At 35.2% G+C, this 14,464-nt stretch overlaps 1 protein-coding gene across 2 annotated transcripts; it reads left to right on the forward strand.

Annotated features, from left to right (window-relative positions):
- The first annotated feature begins 1,028 nt into the window (after window positions 1-1,028).
- On the forward strand, window positions 1,029-12,888 carry LOC131070472 (uncharacterized). 2 transcript variants are annotated; one of them, XR_009112343.2, is made up of 9 exons: window positions 1,029-1,232; window positions 1,326-1,448; window positions 1,537-1,859; window positions 2,622-2,764; window positions 2,857-3,668; window positions 9,948-10,587; window positions 10,738-11,351; window positions 11,433-11,899; window positions 12,004-12,888. XR_009112343.2 is itself a non-coding variant. In XM_058006103.2 (5 exons), the coding sequence occupies exons 1-5, from the start codon at window positions 1,143-1,145 to the stop codon at window positions 3,621-3,623; spliced, it is 1,446 nt and encodes a 481-aa protein (XP_057862086.2). In that variant the 5' UTR covers window positions 1,029-1,142; the 3' UTR covers window positions 3,624-4,100. The 2 variants fall into 2 exon arrangements, 1 of the variants encoding a protein (XP_057862086.2); XM_058006103.2 differs by lacking the exons at window positions 9,948-10,587; window positions 10,738-11,351; window positions 11,433-11,899; window positions 12,004-12,888 and having other exon boundaries at window positions 2,857-4,100.
- The last annotated feature ends 1,576 nt before the right edge of the window (window positions 12,889-14,464 follow it).

The raw sequence follows: 14,464 nt of genomic DNA on the forward strand, positions 1-14,464 counted from the left end.
ACATTAAAAGGTAAATGAAAGAAGAAAATATTAGAACTTTGGGTGAAGTGCTTGGTCTTTTTCCAAGAGAATAGACAATCTGAACACTACACATCCTTGACTTTGACTATATTAAATTTTGAATCACAATTAAATCATCTTAAAAAGTAAATGAAAGAAGAAAATATTAAAACTTTGGGTGAAGTGCTTGGTCCTTTCCCAAGACAATAGACAGTTTGACTTTAAGTATACTAAATTTTGAGTCACAACTAAATCATATTAAAAAGTAAATGAAAGAAGAAAATATTAGAACTTTGGGTGAAATGCTTGGTTATTTCTGAGGACAATAGACAAATTGAATGCTATACATCCTTGACTTTGAGCATATTAAATTTTGAATCACAACTAAATCATATTAAAGTAAATGAAAGAAGAGAATATTAAAACTTTGGGTGAAGTGCTTGGTCCTTTCCCATGACAATATACAATTTGATTTTGAGTATATTTAATTTTCAATCACAACTAAATCATATTAAAAAGTAAATGAAAGAAAAAAAAATATTAGAATTTTAGGTGAAGTGCTTGGTCCTTTCCCAAGACAATAGACAATTTGAACACTAGTCATCCTTGACTTTGAATTTATTAAATTTTGAATCACAACTAAATTATATTAAAAAATAAAAAAAAATAAAAATATTAAAACTTTAGGTTCCTAAGACATTATAAAGTGTAGATTGTCACTGGAGAAAACACAAGAATTTGAACTTGCTTAATTAAAGGGGCTAAGCTAAATGGACAACTTAAGTGATATATATAGATTGAAATACCTAGATAATAATGTAAGTTAAAGTAGTTTAATTAAAGAAAGTAAAGGAATACAAAGACACTGCTGAACCAGCATAAATGGAACAGCTACATCAGCAAATAAAGACAGCGCTAGACCACCTACATCATAAGAGGGAATGCCAACACCTACAAACACAAAGAAACTTCTTCCAATAATTAAAAAAAAAAAAAAAACCAATATCTGGACAATGTAAAGTGAAATTCTTATTCCGGAGAGCGCCAAACTAAGGTTCCATTCTTTCCATGATGTGCGGGTAATCACTCTGGTTATCTACGCAGGCTGTCTGGATTCCAATAAATTTACCTCCATAAGCGCTATGGCTTCGACTTCTGCTTCAACTGTCGGCAATGATAATGAATTAAGTCTTGATAATCTTATTTCCAGAATAGACAATTTCCTTGCCCAGGTTTCTATTTTCTTGGTCTTTTCTTTGCAACTTACTATCATATGCCCAACTGAGTCTGTATGTTGTAAATAATAGCAAAAGTTGACTATGCAGAAGTCCTCCCGCCGTAAAGAATCAAAGGGGCATACCTTTTCTGACATTCTCCCGCCTCTTTCTGCGGATTTATCTAAACTCCTCGAAGGAATTTCGCAGGGGGCTAAAATGATATCCGATCAGGTACTTTCTTTGTTGATGTCCTCTTGGTCGACATTAGTAAATTGAACCGCTGAAATTTGTTACAACTCATGGCATTTTTTATTTATAGAAAAAGCTGTTATCCAACTTATCCGGTGAAGCACAGAGGACGGCTGTGAGTGCCCTACATGGACTCGGAAATGCTCACTGGGCGGCAGCAGGGTTTTTAGTGATAGCCTCTGTTTTAGAGAGGTTGGAAAAGGTTTCTTTCAATCAGAAGGAGTGCTTGGTACTTTTGAAAAGAATGAATAATCTAGCCAAATGCATTAGACTTCTCAAAGCTAAGTCAGGGTTAGATCATGAGTTGGAGAAGAAGATAAAAGACGCTTTCCAATTCATAGTTCAAGGAGCAATAATGTGCTTTACTCAGATTGGCATGAGAAAATTTTACAAGTGAGTGCCCGCATTCTAATTTTTATTTATTTCTAAAAGACCGGATCAGGATTCATTCATATTTGGCTTCAATAATTTTTATTTGTAAGCGATTTAGATGGTTTTACAAATTTCAATTTGGGGGAAGTGTACCCTATACAGTAGAATAAGGACTGATAATACCGCCAGTCTGTCAGATGTTCCCATTTTCTGCCCTCCTTGTTGAACAGGTCGAATCTTCTAACTAATGTTATAACCGATAAAATGTAGAGCAAACAGAGCATATTGCAGAATAAATAACGATTGAATCTGTTGAAAAAATATTTCAAAGCAGGCTGAGTTAATTTAGAAATGCATTCCATACATATTGGATTAATGGTTGTATGTTTGAATTAACGACTGTATGTTTTAAGAATTACTCTGGGTTTAGGTGAAGATGTTGATTTCGAAGTTCACCAAAATTTGCAGATATAACGCCAAATTTACATATGATATCAACGCCTCAACCCATATTTACCCTTTGCCGAAACCCCCAGGCAAGGGTGAGACGATCTAAATCCTTTTTGAAAGGAACCTTCTTTACAATGTTTACATATCTCTGTCTAAATCCTTCTTGTGTGTTTAGTTCTGCGCTTTGCTATTCTTTAGCCATGGTAGGGCCTTAATACATTGCAAGTCTGTAGTTGCCTCTGTTTTGGTGCTCTGGATACATATGAGCATCAATCATTGTTAAGCTACAGCTAAAGATGCGTTATTTGAGATTAATTAAGCCAAAAAAAGCAGGTTTTTGTTGGTTTCAAAGAATCGGGAAGATCTACAGCAACTTAATTTAGATATACAGCATCTTTACGAGGATCTAACTTTACATACAATGATCGCCAATGTTGATAACAGACCCACTGAGTTCCCCTATCCTGATTATGCAAGTAAGTCTTAACTATTCCATATTCCCTCTTTCGAAAATTATCAGTGTAATAAGCTTATTTTCTCTTAATGTGTGTGATCCTTCCGCAACCAGTTGGAATAGATCATCAGGTGAAAACTGTTACTGAATATTTGGATTGCCAAGGCGACATGGCTGTTGTGGCTGTTGTTGTTTATGGCGTTAGAGGGATTGGGAAGACTACCATTACAGATGCTGTGTTTGCAAATTTGATTAAGGGACTGGAAGCTGGTTACAGAACTTCTAATATCGAGTTGCATGAAGATGTACATCTGAGTAAGAAGATAGAAGAATTGCAGGCTCAAATTTTACATGACCTGACAGGGCAAAAGCATGATATTTCTCATTATAAACTTGGTCAGGTTGAGTTAAACAAATGTTTGAAGGAAGGGCCCGTCCTTTTATATGTAGACAATGTTCTCAGAGAAGAAGACATTGAACAGATTTTACCCAAGAAACTTGACAATCCAAAGAAATTCAGGCTCCTTTTGACTGCTAGAAAGAGAGATGCGGTGGCAACTCTGGAAAGTTGCGGCATCGAGTGTTGTCAGGATTATGAAATCGAACCTCTTGGTATCGAGGCCTGCCTGGATTTGTTGCACAGAAAAATAGTTATAAGTAGAGATCATCAAATGCCTAAAATTAGGCAGATAGCAGAAAAGTGCAGCGGCATTCCATTGGTCCTGGAATTGGTAGGAGGTTACTTAAGGAGGAGAATGAGAGAGAATATGGGAGCTGAAGCAATTGAAAGAGTACTTCAAGGCTTGGAAAAAGGCGAGCCTTTCAGTGGTAACACGCAGGATATGGGATATGAGCCAAAGTTTTTGTTTGGTCTTTCATAGAGTGGTGACACGCAGGAACTGTCTTCTGCTCTACTAGTGCAAAAGGTACGATGGTAATTTCCTATCTCTTCGGAACTTTTTAATAAATACATACTGTCCGTTACATTATTTCTGAAGTTTAGTATTGTTGGTCTTTGGTAGAGGTTAAATCGAATAAAAGGGATATGGTTGGCCGGCAACAGAGTCCCATATTTAGAGCTGTCAGTAGAAATGCTAGACCAGATATGCATCAATCCCTGTCACAGCTTAAGGTTTCTTCAAGCTGGAGATTTACCTTAGAGAGTCTTAGAAAGTCTTTTCTAACTTTCTGGAAGCTTTTGTCTTAGACATTAGTGTGCATAGATGTCCTCATCCCATGTTGTTATCTTGTCCAAATGTGTGAAAAAAACTACAAAACGTCCAAAATTTGCTCCTAAAATGTTGCTCCTTTCCTCTATAGATTGGTAAACAAAAAAGGCAGTGGGAAAACATTTGGATGATTGTTTAAGGTGCTTTCCTCTGTCAAACCTGTCTTTTGGGTATTTCTACCATCACAACAACTAGGATTTTGGGATAGCATTAGCAAATGTAAATATAATTTCTTTAAAATAAAAAAGTTATAAGTTGTAATAGAAAACGATTTAGCTACATTATATCAACACAATCCTCCAAACGCTAACCTAGAATGATGAACAGAGGAAGGGAACAACAAAAGGAAACAAAATCATTTGGAAGCTATGCATAAACTTCAAAGAAAATATTGTTGCTTTAATCTTGTGATTCTTCACGATCCCACAAAGATGATAACGAGAGAGCTTCAAGAAGATAGCATGCAGAGTGAGATAAAACTTGTTGAACAAAAAAATAAATAAAATTTCTTGAGTAGTTGTCGAGTTGGACGCTTGAGAATCTTTGGATCAACTTCTTTAGATTCAAAATGTTCTTTAGATTCAAAATGACAAGTTGAAAGTATTTTGTTGAACGTGACTGCATGTAGGAGCATTACTTTTGGAATATTTGTGAGGAGGTAATTGCTCCGACGACTATTGCAATCAATTTTCGTATGACATCAGTGCATCACAAGCATCTGTAAGTAGTGCTCCTATCTAAAACATATTAGACTCAGAAAGCTGGAAACATAATTCAATTGCTTGAAATAGAAGAATTTAGTGTTAACATTTTGTGACTAATATATTTTATATGAAAGAGCTAGAGGGAGGACAGCATGCAATGTGAAATTTCTATGGAGTGTAAATTTCGTAACGACATGAAGATAAGTGCAAAGTTCTAATTTTTAGCACTCTAAAATTACAGTATGACCTCAAAGGGAAGTATGTTGAATAAGTGATGGCAAATATATATTTCGAGCTTTTTAATTTTCAATTATTTAAAAATCTTTTTAAAAAATTTCCATTGTTTTTAGTGTTTTGTTTGACAGTTAAGAAGTTGTACCATTAATGCTTTAAGTCAAATTCTTTAAGCTCTATAGAGAGATTTCTTGGTCTCTGTTTTAATGCGGTTTGTTACAACTCCCAAAGAGTTGGGGTCAATTGAAGTCAAAGCGGACCTTGAATTTATGTAGTTGTAGCGAGCTTGAAGACATGCTATGTTCATGCAACGGATTTACATTGGGAGTTTTCTGATGGTCGTGTATTTTAGCAGATGGTTTACATATTAAATTTTGATTTTTAAACTTAAAATTGTTAAATATTTAGAATTGACTGACATTCTTGAAATTGAATATATTATTTAGTGTGTGAGATTTAAGGCTAACTGTATTTTAAACATAATTGAATTTTTAACAGAATAAAATATAATTATTTGAAGGAGCTTTGTTTTTTGTTTGTTTGTTTTGGATTCATTTGTTGTTTAATAAATTGAATGATTTCGCAGTGCAATTGGTTTTGTTTTCTTTTACTTCAGTTTGTGCCTAATAATAGCACATTTGCATAGTCAATGGTTATTTGCTCAAGACATGTATGAAATTCTTAATACATATAGAATGCAGAATGTTACGTGGATTTTAATTTTCGATGGTCTATTTTTAGTCTTGCTGTTCGCAGCGTGAATATGCTGCTGAATAACCTTATTTAATACTGTCTTTATGTAACCAATTTCAATACAGAAAATATATACAGTTTTTAGTCTCTTCTATTCACACAGAATAGAGCATACTCTGTTTCTAAGTCTTTATTTCTGAGTATGATGTTAGATCTCTTTAGCATAGTGTAAGGACTGTATTTTTCTTTTTCATTCTTTCAATTGGTATCAAAGCATGGTTGCAGTTTTGTTGTTTTTTTTTTGTTTTAGCAGATAGTAATTTTTTTAAAAAAAATTTCAATGGCAAACAACAACATATCTTTGCAATTTCTGTTATTTATCAAAAAGAATTATGAATATTGGAGCATAAAGATGAAGGCCCTACTAAAGTTCCAAGATCTCTAGGAAGTAGTAGAAGTTGGATACAATGACTTTGAATACATTGAATGCAAATCAATGTAATTAGTTGAAAGAAGACAGGAAGAAGGACAATTGAGCTCTCTTCAACATCCAATCCACATTGGATATTTCAATATTTTTCCGTATTGAAGGCATGACAAAGTCAAAAGATGCATGAGAGGCCTTATAAATAGCATACCAAGGATCTGACAAAGTAAGATTGATAAGGCTTTAACCCTTTGGAGGGGATTTTGAAAATCTTAGGATAAAAGAAGCTAAGTTTATTCATGAATTCATTACTAGGATTCAAGATATTATTAATTAGCTAAAAACTCAAGGAGAAACGATCACATGGCATAAAATTGTAGAGAAAATTTTAAGATCTCTTCCTCCAAAGTTTGATTGTCTTGATATCCATAGAAGAAAGTAAAGATCCAACTACCTTCCAAGTTCCAGATTTGATAGGTTCTTTGTAGTCACATGAGGAGTGTATGCAGCATTCTATGAAGAGCCTAGTAGAAGCTTGCAATCAAAGAAAACTAAGGAAGAAAATACTATTTTAATTCATGATACTTTGCATGTGCCAAAGTTAGAGCATAATTTCTTAAGTATTGGGTAACTTTTAGAAAAAAATTATAAAGTTGTGTTTGAAGATATGTGTTTGCATTTTTTCGATAAATATGATAACCATCATCTTGTAGCAAAGGCTTATATGATAGAGAATAGGCTTTTTCCTCTTACATTAAGTTCTACTAGGATGCATGCTCTCAAAGCAACCACAAATGATTCATGGCTATGGTACCAATGATATGGGCATCTAAATTTCCAAGGACTAAGTTGGCTTCAAAAAAAGAATGTGGTGAGAGGACTCCTAGCAATTCAAGCCAAAGAAGTGTGCTCAAGGTGTGCACTTGACAAGCGACATCGAGATAGCTTCTTGGTGAAAAAATCATGGAGGGAAAAAACTCCTCTAGAGCTTGTACATCCTAACATCTATCGTGAGATGCAAGAGGAATCTTTGGGTAAGAATCTCTATTTTTTGACATTTATTGATGATTTCTCACACCACGCCTGGGTTTATTTTCTCAAACAAAAAGTAGAGGATTTTGCATGCTTAAAAGAATTTAAGGCTTTGATATAGAAGAAAAGTGGGTATTCTCACAAAAAACTCAAAACATATAGAGGGGGAGAATTTAATTTTAAAGAATTTTCATGTTTTTGTAGCACTAATGGGATCAGAAGATAGCTTACTATAGCCTTTACCCCCAACAAAATGGTGTTTCTAAAAGGAAGAATCGTACCATTATAGAGATGGCACGAAGCATGTTGCAATCCAAAAATCTTCTCAATTGCTATTGAGGAGTATTAGTAGCCACCACAGTGTATATTTTGAATATAAGACCTACAAAGTTGGTTAAGAATATGAATCCAAAGGAAGCTTAGAGTGGTAATAAGACTTTTGTGGCTCACTTTTGTGTATTTGGTTGTCCAGCCTATGTTCATGTTCTAGATCAGACGTAAAAGAAGATGGATACAAAATCCCAACTTTGTATGTTTGTGGGCTATTTTGATGCAATTAAAGGGTACAAATTCTATAATCATGACACAAAGAAATGGATCATTACTCGAGATGTGGTTTTTGATGAAGGGGGAGTATGACAATGGAAGAAAGGTGTTCGAAAAACTGCACCACTCATCATGGGTATTGAAGATGATCATGTTCCTCCTCTCCCACAAGCTCAAGTGGATACTCAAGCTCCAATGATAGCTCAAGTGTGACCCTTCCAAGCCTTAGTCCACCAAGTTCTCTAAATAACACTCCATCAATTGATAGTTCAAGTCTAGTATCCAGTCCAAGCTCTTCTCGAAAAGGTACGAAGTTTAGATGAAATTTATTAAAGGAGCTCTAATATGAATACATTTGTCAATTTTCCCTTGTTTAGTTCAATTCAAGTTGAACCTTCTATGTATGAGGAGGTAGTTAAAGGAAAAGTATGCATTGTTGCTATGAATGAAGAGATGCATGCAATTTAAAAAATAATACATAGGAGTTGGTGCAACTTCCTAAGGGCAAACAATTAATTGATGTCAAATGGGTTTACAAGGTTAAGTAGCATGCTAATGGTTCTATGGAAAGACCCAAGGCAAGATAAGTCACACAAGGATTTTCAAACACCTAGCGTAGATTATTCAAAAACATTTTCTCCAGTTGCGAGATTTGATATACTCAAGATTATCTTGGCTATTGCTGCACAACACAAGTGGTCTATGTGGAGCAACCTATTGGCTATGAAATTCTAGGTAAAGTAAAGTTGGTTTACAAATTGAAGAAAGCTCCATGTGCATGGTATGCAAGGATTGATAGTTATTTCGTAAAGAAAGCCTTCCATCAAAGTCCCTCCGAGCCAATCCTCTATATCCAACATTTGGGTACTGATATTCTCATTGATTGTCTTTATGTTGATGATCTTATTTATATAGGGAATAACACACCTCTCATAGAGAAATTTCAAGCTGAAATGAAGAAAAAAATTGAGATGTCATATTTGGGACTCGTGCATTATTTTCCTGGTGTGGATATGCAACAACATTCTAAAGGTATATCTATCTCTCAATCCAAGTATCTAGCTGATTTATTGAAAAGGTTTACAATGATGTCATGCACTTTAGTTGCCACTCCTACAGCCCTTAGTGAAAAATTAACCAAGGAAAATGCAAGTTCCAAGGTAGATGTCACCTTATATAGAAGTTTGGTTGGGAGCCTCATGTACCTTACTACTACAAAACTTGATATTATGTATGTTGTGAGCCTTATCTCTTGGTTTATGTAGGATCCACATGAGACTCATTACTGAGCTACAAAAAGGATCCTAAAGTATGTGAGTAGTACACAAAATTTTAGCATTCATTACTCTCCTATTGACAAGTTTGAACTGGTTGGTTACACAAATTAGATTGGGCTGCTTCAGTGGATGATAGAGAATCCACCTTTGGTTATGTTTTCTCATTTGATCCTAGAGCTATTTCATGGAGTCGTAAGAAATAGGCAATCACGACTCTCTCTTCTGCAAAAGAATAATACATCATAGCAACAACAAGTTGTCAAGCCGTTTGGATTCGTAGGATCTTGTAGGATATTCGATTCAAGAATATCCAACAACAATTTATTGTGATAACAGTAGCACCATTGCAATGATAAAAAATCTAGTATTTCATGCAAGAACCAAACACATATAGATCTGCCACTATTACATTCGTGATTTGATTCAAGAAAGACAAATAGAATTACGCTTTTGTCCTAGTTGCAGATATATTCACCTAAGCTCTTGCTATACTCAGTTTTGTTGAGTTAAAGAATTTGTTGGGCCTCATCTCCATTGTTCATCTAGGGGGAGATTGAAGACATGCTATGGTCATGTAACAGATTCACACTGGGAGTTTTATCTGCAAAAGCTTTTTTTAGTTTCGTTCGTTGTTTAATAAACTGCATGATTTCGCACTACGATTAGTTTTGTTTTCTTTTTTAGATTGTGGTTGAAGTCTACCTTTACATCAGTTTGTGCCTAATAATAGCACTACTGCATACTCAATTGTTATTTTCTCAAGACGTGCATGAAATTCTGAATACATGGAGAATGTTGAATGGATTTTAGTCTTCGGTAGTCTATTTTTTGTGGTGCTTATCGCAGCGTGGATGTGCTGCTGAATAAAGCTATTTAATACTGTCGTTGTGTAATTAATTTCAATACAGAAAATATATACAGTTTTTAGTCTCTGTTGTTCGCACAGAACAGAACATACTCTGTTTTCAAGTCTTTATTACTGATATATTTTTGAATGTGATGTTTTATGTCTGATCTCTTTAGCATAGTGTAAGGACTCTGTTTTTCTTTTCCATTCCTTCAGAGCTTAAAGGATTACCGGAAAGCATCGCAGAACTCGAGTGCTTGGAGACTTTTGAGGTTAGAAGGCTGTAGAAAGTTACAGCGCTTGCCCGTTTCGGAAGGTTAAAATCTCTAGTTGAATTGCAGATATTTTGTGGGAGATTGGAGAGGCTTCCTAACTGTACAAAGCAGTTCAAATAGTTGTCAAGCAATATCCTGCTGTACCAATGTTTTGCACTGAAACAGCTACCCGAAGAAATTTGTGAGTTGAATCTGGAAATCCTAAAACTTCCCGATTACTTTGGGTTGGAGAGGCTTCTGGAACGATTTGTAGAGCTGAAACGTCTCAAACATTTGAGATTGGGTCATTGCAAAAGTTTAATGAGACTCTCCACTGACTTTGTCACGCTTCCAGCTCTGGAAGAGCTAAATTTAAACGGTTGTATCAAATTGAAAGAGCTATGCAGCGACTTTGATTGCCTTCCCTCGATAAAGAAATTGCATCTGAGCAGGTGTCACAAGCTAAAAGGGTTATGGATCGATACCGTCATTAATTGTAAGGCCTTAAATTATGTGGATATTAAAGGGAGTTCCCAGCTGAAAGTCGATGGACAGAGATAAGAAAAGTCAGAGATTGGGACATTTTTGTAAATACATACGAGGTACGTGCGCATAGTTACAGTGCTAATAATATTAATTTTACTGATAGATAATAGAAGGTGTTGTATATCTAGATAAAGCCATACTTATAAATTAGTATTCATGTTTTTTCAAATAAAATAATAACATGCTTGATTGACTGAATATTGTAGGATAATGAGGATGGACGCTTGTTGAGGAAGGCGGCCTTACTGTTTTTCAACGATGAGTGTCTTCTTTTTTATTACCAAGCCTGCAAATTCAAGCCCTCTACACTCCTTCCAAAAACCAAGCTAGTTCTTGTTTTTAAATGGAGTATTTCCACAGATTCCTGGAAACAGTTTATGGAAAATATTGAAATTCTGAGAAAGAAAGTACCGATTTCCAAACAATTTACATTAGAAAAGGATTTCCTGTATCTGACGGGTTTATTCAAGCGTCAATTGGGAGGCTAGAAGGAATAACGTTGGGAATACCTTGTGACTACTCCAGAGTAAGTTTGGCTTTTGAGACGTTACTTTCAAAAGTCATAGGCCCCAGTTACATTTACGGCAGTCCCGAGACTCCCGACTATGCCATTACCACGACTGTGATGGAAGTGGAAGGCACTAAACAGTTTTCCAGATGGGAAAATATATCAAATCTGTTCAATGAGAGGAACTCCAAATCAGAGAATTACATTCGTATCAAAACACTGTCAGAAATTGCACAAAGGAACAATGTTGAATTACTGAGATCACTGCTAATGACACAAGGCAAAGACTTTATCCTGAGCAAATCAAAAAAGGTATATGATTTTTTTTATTTCCAATACGCCTCGAATAATCTTCTTTATTATATAATTTAGTCTCACTTGTTTTGGTTGCAGGTGAGCATTGACAGTTTGCAAGATAAAATGGTTCTCTTAATCTCAAAACTGCAAATTTTTCCAACGGAGTTTTGTAAAGAGATGTACATTGAAACCTGTGGCAGCCATCAGTTCGAAATTGTTTGGATGCCAATTGTGGATCCTTATCATGATACCTGGGGTCTTATGTTAGAACTATGGAAAATATGCCATGGCCGGCAATGGGAGATCCTTGGTCCATAGAACCAGCGGTACTGAAGTTTGTCAGAGAAGACCTCAACTTTCAAAAAAGTACTTTGCTGATTGTGGTTGAAGACAAGGGGAAAATTAGTAATCACTATTTCAAGGAAACGATAGAGAGTTGGGGAGTCGAGGCCTATCCATTCACTTATGAGAAGCTGGACAAACTGAGGAAGGCACAGTTGGATGAACTTAAGGCAAAATCAAGTGTAGAAGCTCTCTTCAAGAATTTTGACTGTTCACTGCAGGTGAATTATTAAACCATTTGATGTTGATATGGTAGGATGAAATCCTCAGGTTTTTGAAACGTTTTAATTGAAAACCATGTTAACACTGCACTATATTGCCACAGGGGAAAGAAGCTATTCATCAAGGCCAGCAGATATACTTATATGGTGGAGATCCTCTGCAAAATTGCAAATTGTAGATTTTACAGATGTGTTGACTTCATCCGGGTTTAGTGCTAGTATTCCAATCATTTATGTTGAGAGGAGACATGCTGAAGCAGATAACTTAATTTCTGAAGAAGGATTACATTAGAGAAATAGACAAGGCATGCACTGGTTGAGCTTATCCTATGTGGATGCCTGGAAATTCTGGCAACGTGTCGACTATTTGTTGGAGGAGCTGATAGCTGCAGATGATAGTGAAAATCTGGCAAAATACAGAGTATCATTGGGTATTCTTTGACTTAACAATAGATCAATGAGAGGGGTGTGGATGACAATGGTTGATGAAAGTGGAGAGGTGATGAGTGAAAGTAAGAGTGCCATATGGATATGCTTATGGAAGGAATCAGTTGTGGAGAGATTGAGGATTTGTTAAAAGAGAGATTTGAACATGGTTTGTTTCCCCACGACCACCATCTCCACCATACTTTGCTGCCATTTGTGAAAAGTCCAATGCCTGAACAGGGGGGTGTAATTTGCGACATGTGTGGGAAGCTTATCGAGATATCTTTCTATTTCAAATGCACCTCCTGTCCTTTTGACCTCTGCGCAGGATGCTACGATTTATCATCACAGCTACTCAAAACAAGACACGGGTGAAAAAGATGCGCTTGCTGAGAGCGAGGCGAGGACAAAGAAGATTTCTGGAAACAGGGTGATATGTGGGTTTCCCTATCTGAACCAAAAAAGGGAGGGATAAATGTAGTATCTCTATCAAGACTTTCCAATTGTAATGGAGTCGTCTTAGTGGATTTGTGGTTTTAATACTATTATTATTTGTTTTTAAACAAGTATTATTTGTATTCATGATTTCTTTATTGATGATTATTAGATGTTTATTAGATGTATTTGTCAATAAATCATAAATAATTTAACTAAAAGAAGATTTATAGTTTAGATGTAGAAATCTATTATATGGAAACATATATGGTAGTCTATTTTATATTTAAATATTTTTACGTAAACACATCAAGAACTATTAAGGTAATTATTTTATTTGTATATTATTTTGTAAAAAAAAGTTATATTATTGTATTTCAATTTATATCAAGTTATTATTGTATTATGATATTGTAACTAATATTCAAAACTAAACTATTCAAATCATGTTTACAGCTAAAAGACAACAAAAATAGAAAGTTGTAGTTATTAATATTAAGTCATTATTATATTGTAATTAATATGTTTTGTTTAAAATTTAGAATTATTAGTATCAAGTCAGTATTATATTATTATTTTTTTATTTCTTACACTGATTGTGCTCACCTCCTATAACCCTATTGACATTGTACATAGCCTATTGATGTAACTAATTAACAAATGATGATGGCAATATCATTACATCAAAGCTTGTCATGAGTCACTAGGAAGGGCATAGTCCTATAATAGAGCACGATAATCTATATTCTCTTTGTTGTGGTGTGAAATTGTTGTACATTTATGATTACAAAAATATATCCACTTTGATCAATGATTAATAAGGTAAGAGGAATAGAGGGATGCCATGTGTCTTTTTTTATGCAGGTCTTATGCACTAGTAACATTAGGGTGTTTTGGCCTAATGGAAACAGGTGATTGATGACATAGATATTTTTATATGATGGCCATGGAGAGGTTGTGAGGAGTGGGAGGATGATGTAAGCTACACATATCATAGCTCAAATGCATGCACTACATCGTTGGTTGGATGGGCCATCATGGTTTGGTGATGGTGGAGACAAAAAGGGACAATGAGTGTGGTAGAGGTTGGAGAGAGTATTTGAAGAGGTAATAGGAGAGGAGGAGGATGGTGTAGAGATAGAGGATGATGACTAGTGAGATATAGGTGGAGATGGTAGGGATGATGACAAAATCTTGATATAATTGGGGATTAATATGTCAAAGAAAGATAAACTATGAGTAGAGAGAAATCAGGCCAAAATGGAGTCATACACCTTTTAGGCTATGGGGGACAACTTACAGGAAAAGGTGACTTGGCTATAGAGATTAGTAAGTGTTGGACAAGGAGGAGATGAGACTCTAATAAAGCCATTAACTATAGAATGGGGCTTTGCCTAGTTGATGGTTCATAGTTCATAGGATGATGTGGCTTGTGTGATATAGGAGAGGGACATGGCTATGGAATTTATGATAACCCAGGGAATGAAGTGAAAATTATTTAATACACTATACAGACATATCATGGGGGTTGTGAGAGACACAATATTATCAAGGATTATAGCATGCAATAATGTCACTAAATAGGAGGGAGTTGGTCTATTCAAAGAGCAATAGGTTTAGAGGTCAAGATAAAAAAGACTAGGGCCATTCATTTTTATGGACCACTTTCACCTCAAGGTACACCTCATAGAGACTCACTAGATG

This window comes from Cryptomeria japonica, chromosome 5, assembly GCF_030272615.1.
Source record: "Cryptomeria japonica chromosome 5, Sugi_1.0, whole genome shotgun sequence".
Lineage (NCBI taxonomy): Eukaryota > Viridiplantae > Streptophyta > Pinopsida > Cupressales > Cupressaceae > Cryptomeria > Cryptomeria japonica.

What these genes read in the sequence shown, in the direction of transcription:
- LOC131070472 (XM_058006103.2), top strand. Translation starts at nt 1,143, where the DNA reads ATGGCTTCGACTTCTGCTTCAACTGTCGGCAATGATAATGAATTAAGT. An exon ending in CTAAAATGATATCCGATCAG is followed by an intron (nt 1,449 to 1,536) that starts GTACTTTCTTTG and finishes TTTTATTTATAG; the next exon opens with AAAAAGCTGTTATCCAACTT. An exon ending in CCCCTATCCTGATTATGCAA is followed by an intron (nt 2,765 to 2,856) that starts GTAAGTCTTAAC and finishes TTCCGCAACCAG; the next exon opens with TTGGAATAGATCATCAGGTG.